Source organism: Accipiter gentilis, chromosome 3, assembly GCF_929443795.1.
Source record: "Accipiter gentilis chromosome 3, bAccGen1.1, whole genome shotgun sequence".
NCBI lineage: Eukaryota > Metazoa > Chordata > Aves > Accipitriformes > Accipitridae > Astur > Astur gentilis.
Window position 1 is genome coordinate 38,484,490 of NC_064882.1, and position 16,938 is coordinate 38,501,427.

General features: G+C 35.3%; 1 protein-coding gene across 8 annotated transcripts in view; it reads right to left on the reverse strand.

Moving 5' to 3' along the window:
* The window catches only part of GRK4 (G protein-coupled receptor kinase 4), a 45,460-nt gene that overhangs the window by 15,003 nt on the left and 13,519 nt on the right, over positions 1-16,938 (reverse strand). For 7 of the 8 annotated variants that reach the window (XR_007510334.1, XM_049835402.1, XM_049835462.1 and 4 more), the window contains 6 exons: positions 12,502-12,579; positions 11,211-11,311; positions 9,721-9,813; positions 8,304-8,367; positions 7,391-7,531; positions 4,462-4,652 (listed from right to left, as the gene is read on the reverse strand). Coding sequence is in view for 7 of the 8 variants with exons in the window: in XM_049835402.1 (XP_049691359.1) it covers positions 4,462-4,652; positions 7,391-7,531; positions 8,304-8,367; positions 9,721-9,813; positions 11,211-11,311; positions 12,502-12,579 (668 nt within the window). In the remaining variant the exon portion in view is untranslated. Of the gene's footprint in view, positions 1-4,461; positions 4,653-7,390; positions 7,532-8,303; positions 8,368-9,720; positions 9,814-11,210; positions 11,312-12,501; positions 12,580-14,128; positions 14,299-16,938 lie in introns of all 8 variants that reach the window. The other variant, XM_049835453.1, reaches the window with a different exon arrangement.

The following is a 16,938-nucleotide window of genomic DNA, read 5'->3' on the forward strand; positions in this document are numbered from 1 at the left end:
TTAATTTGGTCATTCAGCTTCTAAAGCTTACTAGACACTTCATATGTAGTTAGGATTCTCTGCAATCAACTTTCTAAGAGTCTCTACTACTTTTCTGTAAACATCAAAGTTTCACATGAAACATTTTTTGGCTATTAAATGCTAGCAAGACTCAGGAAATAGTAAAAAGGCAATTAACTCAGTGTTGCAGTTCTGCATTTTATAGGCATCTTCTTGTACATTTTTACTTTAAGAACAAAAGAAGAAACTCAATGGGATATTTGGATTTCCCCCCACCCAGGAAAAGTTGGGGAGTCACTGAAGCTGAACCAGAAGCTGTTCAGAGGTTACTTCTAAGATTTATCCTCTAGCAGATTCTACTGAGAACATACTTATTTATATATATATAAAATATATATATGCATGGACTATATGTATAAAAGATACCATGTATAATTTATATATATATAAAATTGTGATATGCATCAGAAACATGTGGATGCAATACAGTCTGTTAGATTTATTCCACCATAAATATTGTAAAGCCAGAAGTAGACAAGCAAAAATCAGTACTTGGCCAAAGATTCAGTTATTATTGGAATAGATTATTAAAAACAATATATACATATATGGGTATATGTACAGTTGTGACAAGAACAGTTATTCATATACAAGCAGAAAAGACTGAATAACATAAAGAAGCAATTTTAGGAAGAACGACTTTAGAATTTACATTCAAAATGAGAGAGAAATATATACACAGACATTTGTTCACCAAGAAATCCGCATGCTTTTTTTCCCAAATATTGATAAATTCATGCTCTGAAGTATGTGTATTCATGTTAAAGTTTCATTATTTCATGATATTAACTGTCTAAGGAAGTCAGCAAGACACTTTGCTTCTAATAATTTAAGTCTAGATAGTCCCCATAATGTTAAACATTTGATGTTAGATATGAGATTACAATACCAGAGAAATCAGAAGAGATCAAAGTAAAAAAACAAAATGCAAAAAACCCCACATCAGTATAAAAAAGCAAAAGAAAATTCAGCTCAAACTTTAGGTAGAAACAAATCTACTTTGAAGCACATATTATATGCTCAGGTTAGCTCAAGTAAACAAGTTTAAAGAGTTCCATCTCCAAGTCTATTTGTTCTATAGCTTATACCAGCCTTCCTTCAGAGAAAATTTCTGGATAAAAATCCTTAGGGGATTTCACTGTAAAGAAGTCTACTCTGAGCATAGGCACAAGGCAGGCAAGGAGCTACCTGGCTTTATCCACTACAGCTTCAACAGGTCTTTAAGTCTGATCTTTGACCTTCCAGGCACATTCTATGGGCACCTACATGAGTTTGTGAGGAAAACTAGGTATTCAAGCAGCATATCCGATAAAAAACACTACCAATCTTGAGAAGTCTGGTAACTCCTGCAGGAAAACTTCAGCAATTAAGTCTCTTTTGGAAAGCAGGCACTTGTTCCCCACTCTGTCTTATGCAAATCCTGACTTTGCTCTTAAGTATTATCAGACTTTTTATGTAGCAGATGGATGCATATCTCCTCAGCTGCCTGTTCCTGTCTGCTTATTTTTCTAACGTCAGCAACATATGGCAAGTTACAGCTAGTTTCACAAGCTCCCATTGAACAAGCAAACTGGCTCAGTCGCTATCACAGGGCAGCGTGGGGCCCTCCTTCCAGCTCTGCACCTGTTCTCTTAAGCCAGTGGGAACCCCACTAACAAAATGGCACAACTGACTCCAGGGTCCTACAGACAGCACCAATGCCACTGCTTGAAATTCAGTAATAATTGGTATAAAGACATATGAAACACACAATAAAAATTGGTGTTAATGGAGAGGAAAGTGAGGCCTAGTTCTTCTACTTTATGAGGCATTTTGCAACTGATGGCAACATGTCCCAAATGTAATAAATTTTAACATGACTGACTTACATTAAAACTGTAGAACTAGAACTGAACAAACTGCCAAGATGAACTGATTTTCCTGCTATCTACTGACACCCCTCTGCACCGAGAATTTCTATTTTCAGAAGTTCTGAATTTCCCTTCTTCCACTGCCTTTGCAGTACACTTTACTGTGAATATACAGATGGATAGCCACAAAAACACATTCTCAAAAAAATATTTTATAAGAGTAAGTTACAGAATTAAAGTCCACTTTAACAATTTAAGGTATTTGTCTAAAAAGACAGTTTAAAACTCCTCCTTTAAAGCTGGAAAACAAATGCACTAACAGATCTTAAAATATGGCAACAAGAAAAAGAACTAGCTCCAATTTCAGAAATTCAGTGGTCCTACCAGTATTAAATGCTTTCAAAATTACAACAAAATAAGAAAAACATTCCTTCTGTATTTTCTTGCCCAGGAGAATGAAAAACACTAGTTACCATAATTCGGAAAAATAAATCATTGAATCAATTAAAACGTGCTTCATTATATTCTCCCCTCCCCACCGTCAACATTAAGACTGGAGGTTGCCAGCATAACTTCTTTGGTGAGAATAAAATAATTACGGCAAATTTTCCCAAGCTTTCTGTTTCACTAATCATATATAATCACTGTATTGCTGCTTAAATGCATTTCCATTAAGATGCCTCATAGAGAATTTTGATCGTGTAACCTATCATTGTAATTGGTGACATTCTGAAGACTTCCATGACCACCTGTTTTGGCTTCTAGACTTTAAAACTGTAAAATTCACAATTACTCTCCTAAATACATGATACAAAAAGAAATACATATGGAAAAAACAAATCAAGACCATCAGGAAAAATACTACCATTAGCAAAAGAGAAGAAACAAGACTTTGTTTTACAAAAAGTTAGTCATTCGATATTAAAAAGTGCAGGGCTGAAAGTGATTCTACAAAGAGCGTAAAATTATCCAAACATTTTCTAGTTTTAGTGCTAAAGCATACTTGAGCTGACATGGTATAATTAGAGTCTTTTTTCACCTGTTTACATACTGAGCAGGAACTACCTTAGCATGTCCTATACTGAATTGTTTAAATAACACCTTCAGGTATTATGATTAAATTGAAGCCCTTCTTTTTTTCCTGAGCATACAAATTATTCAGTTACTAACACATGTACAGGTAACTGTCTCTTGGTCCTTCATTTTGCTATGAACAGAAGACTGAAAATAATTCCCATTCTTTTAATTAACAGGCAATTTTACTCAGAGTTGGTTGTGAAACTACTTTTTTCCTTGCTCATAAATGTAAGGCCATACAAATTCTTAATAATTGGAAACTGATTATGTAATAGCACAAAACAGGGCAGAGATCTAGACACCAAGACTGCTCCAGAAGAAACCATGACCACTCCAAGATGTGGAATTGCAGACAGAGAACACTAGGATTTGACATATGTGTTTGAAGGTCTTCTTACAAGCAAATAGCTAACAAGTCAGGCTTAAACACAAGGGCTGTGGGTTTTTTTGTTGTTTTTGTTTTGTTTGGGTTTTGTTGTTGTTGTTTTTTGTTTTTTAAACAATCAGTTTTGTTTTCACTTGGGCAATGTGAAATGACCTATCTGTAGCTGATCAAAACATTCATCCTTGCTTTCTTCCTACATGCATGCCAAAACACACTGCATAACATTGCAAGATTGGCCAAATTCTTTAGGGAACCACATACAACAACCAGCATAATCCTGATTTACTCTGTAGTTCTGCCACTTTCTTTTGTGTGTATGTTAGTCTTCTGTATTGGGGAGGGAAAAGACTAAGACTCATCATATTGAAGTTATGCAGGATTATACTTTAAATCTTCTTTGAAAACAAGTGGTACTTGGTATTATACACCAGTAATATAAAGAAAGTGTTCTTGGTCCACCACTAAGTTTGTTTTGCTTGTTCTGTGATATTAATGCATGCCAGGGATTAAATAATGTATGTACAGAGACAGAAAAGAGCAGTAAAACCATACAATCTCAATTATAATAACGCATGAGGCTTATGATAGTTTCATTAATTCAAAAGCAATAAAGTGTTTATTGGAGGAACCTGAAATAAAAAGAGAAGAGAGAGGGCCATAAGGATTATAACTGACTTTTTACCCACTTGGGCGTAACAAGCAATGCAGCAAGGGACTTCTGTGAACTCCTGCTTTAGAGTGGGCAGAAATACAAACCCCATGTTCCTAAAACTTATTTTATTTATTTGAATTACTAATGAATTTGCTTTGTAAATCATAATTTACTTTCATTTTACAAACAAACCTTGAATCAACTTTATAATGTTTGCGAATGTAGCAAGTATCTAAACCTAAATTAATAGTAAGAACGAACACAAATAAGATCAGTTATTCTGAAGGACATGCTGTGAAAAGGACAACTAAACAATTTTTTGCTTCTTTTACTATGAAGTTGAAGTATAAATTTGTTTTAGTAGAAAACAATTAATACATTCAATGCTGAACAGACATGGAAAATTCAAGGTACGAGTGACTGTAGGTCACACTCACCTGTAAACAATTCTCTCCTTCTGCAAATCCTCTAGGCCACAGCACAGTTCTGCAGCATAGAAAATAGCCCTTTCTTCATCAAAGCCAGGATTTCCCATGTTATATATGTGAAACTTCAAATCCCCTCCATTCATTATGGTTAATACTAAACACAGGGCATCTTTCGTCTCATACGTGTATGATAAACTAACCTAAAAATGGGGCAGGAAGAGAAGACAACCATTATTCATTCATAAATCCCAATACTATTCACAGCTCTTTTTTCCAATACAAGCAACATATGAATCCTTTTTTAAAACAAAAAAGAACACAACACTCAAGTAGAGAATCATTCCTGTTGAGTACTTGAAGACACAAAGATATTCCAATTTGCATGCATACACAAACCCTACATCACCATACAAAAGTTTAGTGACATATCTGTTTAGATACCATAGAGCTCCATCCAGAAAATTCATTTATTGATGATGGACCTCAGCTGCACATTATCTGTATTACTCTTTGTAAAGATAACATGTGCATATACTTTATTTCATTCATTGACATTTATTGCATTGTCAAACCACCTTCCTGAACTTCTACAAAACTCAAAGTTGCCCTACATTAGAGAAACTAAAAAAGTTATTTAAGATCAAATGTGTAGTTTCTATTCCTTCCTGTCCCCCCCCCCAATAACTGCATATTTCCCTAGCTTAGAACTTGCCAACAGTAAAGACTTAGTATAGCTCTTTATAGTCTTTCTTCTTCTCACTGTATGTGGAATGCAGCACTGACAGGGATGGAAGAACAACACTTTTTTTTTTCAGGTTTTAGGTAAATGTTTTTAAAGAGCATTTAAAGTAGACTTGTGAATTCAGAAAAACTCAATTTTAAAACAATGTCGTATACTGCAAAATTCAACATATGTTGTTTAAATTACAAACTCAGTTTTAATACAAAAAGCTATGCTATGCTGATGATCATCTGGCAGGATCTTCAAAATTAACTACAGAGATTAACTAACTTGTGTTAAAAGCAATGGGATTTAAACATATACTTAGCTTACATTAGATAAGTAAGCTAAGTAAAAATCAGCAGGATTTTTTTTTACTCAATAAACGTATTTTTAAAGGCAGTACAAATACATAAAGGTCATAATTCGGTAATAAGTCCAAACTCTTCCTTCAGAAGCATAAATCCAATAGTAAATAATAAAATGAAATAAATATATAAATCAGCTACTCAGGGCAAGGGTTACTATTTGGTGGTTTTAAACTGACATGTCCAGCTATTAATAACTTTACTTGTGACACAGACATGACAAATTATTTACCCACTTCCAACCCAGTATTACTGCAGATCCAAGGTCTAGATCTTCTCTATTGCCTCAAAAAAGCTTTGTCTGGCAAGAAGAAAATAGCTTATACTCAATCCTATAAAGTGTTTTCAAATTCAACTTCAATCAATTATTGATTTATAGTATTTACATATGTTGAAAAATATTACTCAAAAATATAAGTTTCACTCTTATCTCATGTGTCTCCACAACTAGTAATTTCTGGATCAATTCAGGTAATTTCTGGATTCAATTTCAATCAATTCAAGCCCATGAGCCTTGTGAGAAAACAACATTAGCATATTTATACAAAAACATTATTTATAATTGTTTAAAATACATTAAAATATCTGGCCAGCAGGTTCTTAATTTTTCTTTTAGCTGGCAGTACTCTACAGGGGTTTTTTAATACATAAAGCTTGTCAGAAAATACATGCATACGTATTTTATACATACATACATGTATATATTTATTTATAAATAACTTCTACTATCCTCTAACAAAGGTACTTTAAAATCCTCTCTGAACTGCAATACAAAATTTATCAGTAAATGGATTTAAAAACAAGGCAAAATGCATTTAAAATTAACACTTAAATGACAACAATTCAATGAAAAAATAAACATTACCTGGGGGAAAGTTTACTTGGTATAAGTTTGATCATTCTAAGCTAATTCACTGCTTAGTAATTAGAGCTACTAACAGACCATAATTTATGTGATAGCATCAGGTTAAAGTATTAAGACTAAGATTTTCATTCTGCGGAATTTCTATTAAAAAGTTATGTTAATTGTTTCACATCCAAGATACCTCTTTAAGCCTTAGTACACAGAAAAGCAATATAACTAACCTGAATAGATATACTAGTCAAATTTCATATTTATCTTGAAATGTATAAGTAACAGAGTAATGAATACCATGAAAATACCTAAGGATATAAAAACTCTACTATAAAAGTCACAGACATGCAGGATATGCAACTTCTAATGGCAATTAAATGGGAGACTCTCATGAATTCACCCCTTTGCAAGTGCCTTTATGAATGACCTCAAATTAGAAATGAGCATTAATTATAAGAAAATAGGTGTATGGGAGGGAAGAAGGGTGTAAGAGAAGAAAACAGAGAGCAATGCACTGGAAGAAGAGACAGAGAAGAGAAAGAGAGAAGGAAAAAATAGGATGCAATAAAGTATATGGAATTATCCTCTTTATTAAACATAGACAAACATAGTCATAGGCTGCAGCATAAATAGAATTTAAGTGATTATTCAAGTCGGAGCACTACAGAATAATCTAGTCACCTTTAGAGGACAAAGATTCAGTGGCATCAGCATGCTGAAACACAATTTAATGTTGTGGTTTTAAGTGAGAAATAAATCAGGCAGACTAAAATCAATTTAATATTGGATAACAAAGTCCTCTGCACAGAGTTACTCACAATCACACACAAAACCAAAACATACTTCTTATTATATCAATCATTTCTCTCAGCAGTCATGCATTCTCTAAATCAATTAAAAAATGTCTTGTGCCCACAAGTTCCTGAAAGAGAATGAAATGAAGCAAACAAAGCAAGACAAACTTCTGAAAATAAGATCAAAGTAGATACTTACTACAAACCTACTATTCACTTTTTCTAGAATTCTTTTCTCATTTAGAGCCATTGATTCTCCTTTCCTCTTCTTTATTCTCTTTTTTTCTAGCTTTTTACAAGCATACATTTTCCCTGTTGCCCGTACTTGACAGGCACACACCTAAAAAAGAAGGAAGGTGTGTCAAAGATGCTAGGGTTTTTAAGAATAATTTTTTTTTAAAAGAAGATAAAATTTTATTTTCTTTTCTTGAACTCTTGAATGCTCTCAGAAAATGAAGGTTTGTAAGAATCAATACAGATATTTCACCCATGAAACAACTCTGAAGGGTCACAAAAGCTGTAAGTAGAAAAAGTGATTATACAGGAGCAAACACATTTTTGTTGGGGTTGAATAGTTCAGTAAAACTGGATCTTGTGTTGGCGAAACACCTGACTGTGGTAACAGTCTAGGCAAGCAGGACAGAAGACAAATATCCACACCATAATCAAGCAGGAAAAAGATAATGATAATTTAGTAACCCTCCTTCCCCTTCAATATAGGGCTCTGGTTAAAACATGTAGGGGGAAAAAAAGCCCACTGAATTACAAACATAATTAATAAAATCTATAGATTTTCCTATTAGGTTCATGAATATTCTACATAATTATTAAGTAGAAACTACATTCTCATTGCCAAATGAAATTTCTAAACAGAAGCAACTGTTATCAGTCAGTAGAAGTTTTCTCCAACTTTGTGTATGACCTACAATACTGAAACTAACACATCAAAGGAAAACAGTTTGGACTAATGACAGTTTGCCAGGTGATGTGTCAAATGTAGATTGTTAGAGTCAAGAGTTGAAAAACTGCTTCTCCTCTGTATTAACCTTTTTCTTTTTTTTTTTTCTTTTCTCCTCAAGGACTGCCTTGCAGAAAGATAATTCTGTACTCACCTCTCCAAATCCACCTTTGCCTAGTACTCGGTAATGCCTAAATGTGTGTTTGGTTACTGGTTGCCTGATTAACAGAAAAAAACAATTACTACAACAGGAATTACAAGAGTTAGTAATCCCCTTCCCGCGCTGAAGTCTGTCTTAATTTTCTCCTTCCTGTTCTATGACATCTTACTGAACAACAGTTGCCTTGACTTCATGAAGACAGTATTATAATAAGCTGAAAGGGGTGCTCTGATTAGAATCATTGGCTCCCTCATGTGGTCATCAGACATTCACAATAGCTGGAAGAAAAGCTGATCAATCAGGCTTTATGCTGTTTATGGTTAGATCTTTATCTGTTCTCATCAACAGCCAATTTATCACCTCCAGTTGTCTCCCTTAGTTGCAGTATGCTGAGATGTAGGCTGCGTTTCAATGAGATCATGCTCATTATGCAGCATTTAAAAGGTAAACCATTTCTGATTTTGCTTTGCTGTTTAGGTTTTCCAAAGAAGAAAGGGTTGCAGTACGCAACAGCAGTTCAAGAGCCGAATTGTTAAAGTATTGGTGTAGCGGAAGAAGAATGAATAACTGGATGCAGTAAAGGTGTCAACCATTCTATGCTAAAACATTCCTAAACATGTATCAGAGCAGAGCTGTTTCATGGTGGTGGGGTTTTTGGGGGTTTGTTTTAAAAGTTTATTCATTGTTAATGCAGCTCTGTTCTCAGGACAACAAAGGGAGGTTCCTTTGGTTTAATTGTTTGAGTAACTTCCCTAGTTATCTTCCTGGCTTTTGCTACTAATTCAGTCAAATAAAGACACTGGATAATTGGAATTTACCATAAAATTAATGGTCAAGCACCTTAATGTTTCAATATGTGATCATGATACCCAGCAGTGCTGAATTAGAATGAATTTGTACCAATTTCAGCCTTCTGAAAAAAGTCTGGACGCTCACTTAGTATTGATTTAAAAGCCCAAACTAGATTCTGATATATACAAACCTTGCTGTCTTGTAATTACTAAATCTGTGTCTGTACCACCCTGAAAAACTGATTAGTTATCCAATCACTGACTGGGTTATAAAACTAGATTAATCTGTTTATTAACCACTAATTAGACCAAGTTTGAAACTTCCTCTCAAGGAAGACTGGTATCCCACTGCACACTTGACAGCCAGACATATACCCATATGATAATAAATTTGTATTTACCTAATACAAATTTATCACTTAAAGACTATTGGACTTCCATTGGGAGTATTGGCGCTCTCATTGTCCCATCAACATCATCCTCTACATCTTGTCTTTCAGATCATAATTTCTTAGACAGGCAGTGTCACTCATTAGGGCTCTACAACATTTCTAGCACAACAAGTGGAATGGCCACAAAGCAAAGCAAAATCGTAATGCAAACATTATAAATAAACTTACTTTTCCAGCCATTTCCACTGTAAAAAACGGGAAAAATACACACTTTCTTGGTAAGCTTCAAAAGGTCTTCTGCTTAGGTATTCATGGACAATTCTAGCAACAGGAAAATAAAATCAATCTTATACTGAAAAAACTGATGAACCAGTTGTTATCAATCTATTAAAATACACTTAAACATATCAATGAAGCTGTAGGCAGAAAAACATTGTCACTGTGCTCTACAATGGTTTTAACCTAAATGCCTCACAGTGAGTGCCTGTCAAAGAAAACTCTTCCTGTCAAAACACTAGTGAATGTCAAACTGCTGTTACTTACACTAACTATAAAGCTTGACCTCTGCATTCTCATTAAGTGTCTTCAAGCCCACCTAAATATCAGCTTCTCAGCAGCTATGCAATGCATGTATGACCCCACAAATATGACCTGTGAAAGATATTTACAGGAAAGTATCTACAAGTTTTCATACATTCTTTGGAGACTGGTAAGTAAAATTTTATTCTAGGATTTGAAATTGAAATATTAAATGCCATATGCAAACCTGAGCATCAGGTACCTTATCATTCCCCTTAAACTAAACACACCAAGGCGGGGCGGGGGGGGGGGGGGGGGGGAGGAAGGAAAACAAGTCATTCAAACTGTATTCATATATTTATTGGACAGAGGAAAGGGGATGAGCTACATGACAGATCGTCCATTTGAGACATGTTTTACTAGGTGTTCTCACATATCCCTTTCAATCTTATAATCTCAGGTTGTTATAAAGTATGCTTATTTTTGTTGCCAGGGAGATGACCCAAGCAGTGATAAAACATGTTGTAATCCTTCAGACAGGATCAAGCATGTCTTGAAGAACCAGTAATATTAGGAACATGAAGGCTTTAGAAAGACATGCAACACTGGTAAACATGTACCGTCCCTCCAAGAAAAGCCTTCCTGCTGCTGCTGTGTGAAATATCGCTTCATGACTTCAGAGCAAAACCAAGCTGTATTTGGTTGTGCTAACTATCACTGTGTTAATCGATCCTCTAATTAGCCATCTTAATGGAATATAACTTTTGGCCTCTGTTCAATTGGCCTCTGTTCAACCCATTTTCAAGAACCATAAATTGTGTAACATTGTTCAGAAACCTTTCAAGCTCCAGTTTATAACTTCATATTTTTCTAGGTACATTCATCATGGAAAAGAAGTCACTCAAAAGGTAAGAATATAATAAAGAGAAATACTATTCTAACTTACAGAATACTTGGCAGGAGATAATAGTGTGATTTTATGCAAAAATAGCATTAAAGAAAAAGCTCTGCAAAAGTCAAACATCTAAATCACATCTGAAGAAAACCTAGTCCTTTAATAAATCTGTTCCAAATTTCTTACCTACACTTATTTGAGAGACCAAATACTCCTAGGTGTAATAGCTTCACCTTTCACTTCTCTCAGAAACACAAATTTCCCTTGTGATCCTCAAACTTAGCACTATGCATTTTTAACTTACCTAGTACAGTCCATAAAAAGATCCTTAGAAGGGTTCTTTTCGAGTCTTGCTTTACATTCATTTACTGTTTCCTGAGGTATTTCTGGCAGGTGTGCTGCAGACTTCACATAATTAAATAAAAAGGCAACAATGAAAGCAATTTTGTAAATTGATAGAATGAGTAAAAGTTCTGTATTCAAAGTAAAATGAAATCTTCTAATACAGGAAAAGGAAAGCAATGGTTTGGCTGAAGAGAAAACCAAGAAAGTCATATTCAGGCAAAATTTTTATTTGTTCCCTATTACATACAAATGCATTGAAAGCTATTACAGTTATTTACTGTTGCAGTGTCTGAGGAAACAAACTTGGCAATAAGTCAAATTTCTTTTTCTCTCCAGAAGTCTATCACCACAAAACCAAGTTCTCTATTTGGCTTAGCAGGATGGAAGGATGGGGAAAGAAACACATACAAAAGCTAGGGAACTGTTTCAAACCAGCCCAAAGAAATCCGTTTTTTGCAAAAACCGCATGTGACTTATGATAGTCCCAAATTATCAGAAGACGTGGCAAACTTGGAGTCTATCTGCTTTTTAGGCATCTGCAAGACCTTCATTTGGAGTAAAGTCTTCTAGGATGACCAAAGTAAGAGAAGCAGAAGGAGCATCTATTCATAGAAAGCAAACGTCTAATTATATATCCACAGAAAAGCTTCTACTGGATACCAAAGAACAGACTCTTAAAAAATCAATCAGTGACATCTAATATATGCAAAAGATCAGCTATTAATGATGACCATGCAAAATACAGAGAAACAGAATGCTCTAGAACAAACCAAACCAAGCCAAGCCAAAACAGCATTTCACTTTGTGAAAACCTGCAGCAATTCTGCAAACTTACAGCAAACCAACCAAGGCCACACAGGAGTCTGAAAGAAGCCTGAAAATTTCAAAAATTCCTCATTCTCACGTCTTCAGACTAAAAAAACTCTGAGTTAATTTGTTAATAAGTTCTCTTTAGATGATAAATGAGTTTGTTTAAAAATATATCTTTACTTGAGACCAGTATTTTAATTAGAAAACATAGGAGAATAAATTATAATGGTAGTAGTCTTAAAAGCAGAGATTAGTCAAGGTTTCTACTCAAGTTGATAAGAGCTTCACAATTTTAGAGGCCTTATACCTTCCAGAAAGACAAAAATGGGACTAATGAAGTTTGAAAGTCAATTTACTAAAAAAATGTAACCACTTAGATCTCTATTTATCTGACATTTACACAACACTTGAGACAATATTTTGCAATATAATATATTTACCCCATTAGTGAAGTACGTCTCTAAAACTTTCAGGCCACAGTCTATACGCTTTTCATCTGAAGATACCTCATATTCTGCCTAGAGGAATGGAATTGAAAATTAAATTATGTTCAGAGCAATTTGGCACCACAGTTTTTTACATGATGCTAGGTAAATTTTATCATGAATAACACAATGCTCCTAATATAAAAAGAACTGCAGGCTCTCACTGTTTAAAATCTATTTAAAGATTTTTAGGCTACACAGTGAAACATGTATGAAGAACAGTCTTCAGAAAAAAACCCACATGGTATTTAACTTTTGGAAAACATATGAAAACTAACAGTTAGTCTAAATGCAATTACAGAAACTGCATCCTAGAGGTTAAATTAGATCAATTACAATGAAATAGTATTTATGAAGTATTGTAAGACCGAATGATCCAGATGGGAAATAATTAAGAGTACAATAATCAGCCTTTTTTCACTGTATTTTTTTTCATATATTTTTCTTTACTACAGTCTTGGGTAAAACTACTTTTTTTCTACTTACTACAAAGGATAACCCACTACTTTCTACAAGGTCATGTTAACTGGAAATAAGCGAGATCTAAACCAAACCTTACTTCATTCTTTGAGAACGTAAAACTGAGTACACAAAAAATTTCATGGTTTTTGACTTAGTAATATATGGTACTGTGATGCAGAAAAAAGACCATCGTGCAATACAGTACTTTTTGCAGATAAACAACCGGCAGCTTAGTAGAGCTCCAGAGGTAGCTATTTACAGAGAAAAGAAACCAAACCATCAAACAGATACTAGTATTGGAAAAACTCCAAGGACTACTTACTATTAAGAATTTTAAGCAATAATCTAAAAGCAGACATCAGAAGTTACAAAATTTAAAGATAACACAGAATCTGGGGAAAGTTGAATTAGAAAAGAGCTATCTCAAATAGCAAACAGTATTCACTTCATAAGCTGGGCCAACTCAATCAAAGCTTATTTCATATCTCAGAATGTAAATGTGTGCACCTAGGAACAAAGAATATACGGCAAGACCTCCAGAATGGAGGACTGTATCATACAAAACAACAGTTTGGCATATTGGGACAATAATCACTAAGAACCTCATAGGAAATTCCAAATGATTGATCTAATCAGAAGAGAAGTTATGTACCTTTATAAAGAAAACTAGCACACTGAAAAATGACAGTTCAAGAGCCCAACACACACACAATACTGGAAATAATAGAATTCCTGAACTCTAGTTCTGCAATCAATTGCAACTAACCCACACTGAGTCACTACTAAGTCATCAACATCTTTTTCTGCTGAGACATTTATGGTATCAACCACTTCAGCACAGTACCCAAATCCATTAACAGTTGCAAGCCATTGTTTTTGCTACTTTAATTCCACAACAATCAGTCTAATGGTAAGGAATTCTTCTGCAACTACCAAACAACCTGAGCAGGTCTGAAAAGTTAATCAACCACAGCAGTGCACTTATCACCTCTAACATTTTCAGTTATGCCAAAGTAGTCACTAATTTAATACAAAATGTTAGGCATACAGTTTTAAGCAGATACTGTAATTGAAAAGGAAGTTTAAGAGACAGCCTTGTCAACTAATTTGTGTTACTCACAGAGCTTAAGAGGGAAGTTTGAGCTGTCACCCATTCATTTTCATACTTGAGTAACCTTGTCCCCAGATAGTGAAATGAGTCACTAGATGATTGGATAACTGTAATTCCTCACTTCAATTTCTGTCACTTTTATTCAATTATTTCATAATTCTTCTTTCTGTAAAGCCAAGCTGATGCCATACTTTAAGGTCACACATTCGCAAGAGTTAAAGCTTACCAGTCTTACTATTCAGTACAGGTAGACAACATAGCATTGTACTACCTTAGTTTTGCCATTTTGGCCTCCTGAAATAATCACATTGCTGAAATCGCATTGCTCCATAGAGGAGAGTCAGAAAACTCTTTTAATAGAGATGCAAGGCTCTTAAGACTATGCCATTTTATGCCAGAAAGTTTATTTTCAGAAAGATTAAGTCTAAAATTTATTTAAAATACAAAAAAATAAAAAATTGGCAAAACCGAAAGGTAAAATCCCCACAACCTTAGCCTCTCCCTTTGCATTACTGCCTTACAAACAAAGCCAACAAAAACACCCTCAACCCCACTCCCCACCCTGCCTCTCTCCAAAAAAAAAGCTTGAACAAGCTTGCCGAAGTCCAGGCCAGAAAAGGGAATCAGACTAAGTCAGGAACCATCTGTAAGAGATAGTAGGTATTTTATCCCACTTCCTTGATCAAGACAGCATGCTAGCTTTCAGATCATGAGAGTCACCTATTAGAGATTATCTTAACTCTTATGAGACTTCTGTTTCAGTGATTCCTAAGAATACTTCTTCACCATGATTTTTTGGAAGTTAAAAAATAAAAAAAAGTAAATTGTGAAATCATCCCTTACATCAGATTATCTCAACTATGACAGCCTTCAATAATTCACAGAAGTGTTGCAATCCACGTAACATTATAGGTTGCTTATTTCAAAGCAATTCAAAGTTTTCAGTTAGTGTAAAACACAGCTACTTCTTAGTGACAATTTCACCTGGAAAATTATGTCTGTGGAGAAAAGTTATGCCTGCCTTACAGTCATGCTTAAGATTTTTTTCTCCTTGTGCTGCCAAAGACTCTGCTACTCATTAGCTAAGCTTTTAAGGATTAAAAATGTGTACAGAAGTTGTAACCATTAAGTGTACAACCACAATTCTCAGTGGTCTCCCCACTGTGCAATTGTCACTAAAGGCTCTGTTTTACATTCACTTCAGGATATTTAGCTCTGCTGTTCTGGACTTCCATTCAATCCATTCTAGCTGTCCAACTGTCAAACTGGTCTCTGGAATTTGGTGCTAGAAGAGCTCCTAAGAGTCACAAAAGTATAGTGAAATGTACCTGGGGAGTAAGCCTAATTGCACAAAGATTCAGTGACAAATATAAAGCAATTCTACTTACTTGACACTAAAGCTCCTTTTTAGCTTATCATGTGCCTCAGTTTATACTCCCATAGAGGGAAGGAAGATACAGTGAAGTAGGGGCACAACAATAATCCCATGTATTTCCTTACATCCTGCACCTTTCAGAGCCATCTTGCTCTGATATTTCGGACACATGTAAACAGCAGCACTACCCTACTTCTATCTTCTTTGGTCATTTGTTCCCTGAATATAAGAATGAAAATAGGTGGGATGAGGAAAACTGTTCTTTTGGCAGCAATCTCAGTTTAAGTCTATATCTTACTGTGCCTGGATTAACTAGGCGGGACAAAGAATAAAAAGCTCTGAGCTATTATTATCTCCTCTTGAGGACTGCTGTGTGCCTGTCTACTCTTCTCATTACTTTCCCCCTCCCCATGAGGGTTTTGTCTGAGAATTTTTTTACAAAACATGGCTGTGGGCACGCTTCCTTCCTCTCCTCATTCTTTAGCATTAGATACCAAGATGCAAATGTATCAAGATAAAAAACTTCCTTTCCCCTTAGTCTCTAAAATCTGGTTTCTCTCCTTCCATAGATGGTTCCCTAATTTTCCATCTCCATTGTACTTTTTTTAATTAGCACATTCTGTCTAGCCTAGGGCTTCCATGCAAGTTTTTAACTCCCCACCAGTGATAATCAGAAGGGTAGAAGAGAGAAAACTTGTGGGTTGAGATAAAGACAGTTTAATAGATAAAGCAAAGCTGCACACACAAGCAAAGCAAAGCAAAGCAAGGAATTCATTCGCTTCCCCCTGGCAAAAATGCATGGATGAACAAGATGCTCCTGGAGAAACTCAAACATGAAAAGGAAGCCTACAGAGGGTGGAAGCAAGGACAGGTAGCTTCAGAGGATTACAGAGAAATTGTACGAGCAGCCAGGGATCAGGTTAGGAAGCTAAAGCGCCGATAGAATTAAATCTGGCCGGGGATGTCAAAGGCAACAAGAAAAGCTTCTATAGGAACACTGGTGATAAAAGGAAGACTAGGGAAAATGTGGGCCTTCTCTGAAGGAAACAGGAGACCTGGTGACCCGGGACATGGAAAAGGCTGAGGTACTCAATGAATTTTTTCCCTCAGTCTTCACCAGCCAATGCTCCAGCCACAGCACCCAAGTCACAGAAGGCAAAGGCAGGGACTTGGAGAATGAAGTACTGCCCACCACAGGAGATCAGCTTCAAGACCATCTGAGGACCCTGAAGGTGCCCAAGTCCATGGGAACTGATAAGATGCATCCATGGGTCCTGACGGAACTGACAGATTAAGTGGCTAAGGCACTCTCCATCACATTTGAAAAGTCGTAGCAGTCTGGTAAAGTTCCCAGTGACTGGAAAAGGGGAAAAATAACCCCCATTTTTAAAAGGGAAAAAAGGAAGACCTAGGGAAATACAGGCCAGTCACTCTCACCTCTGTG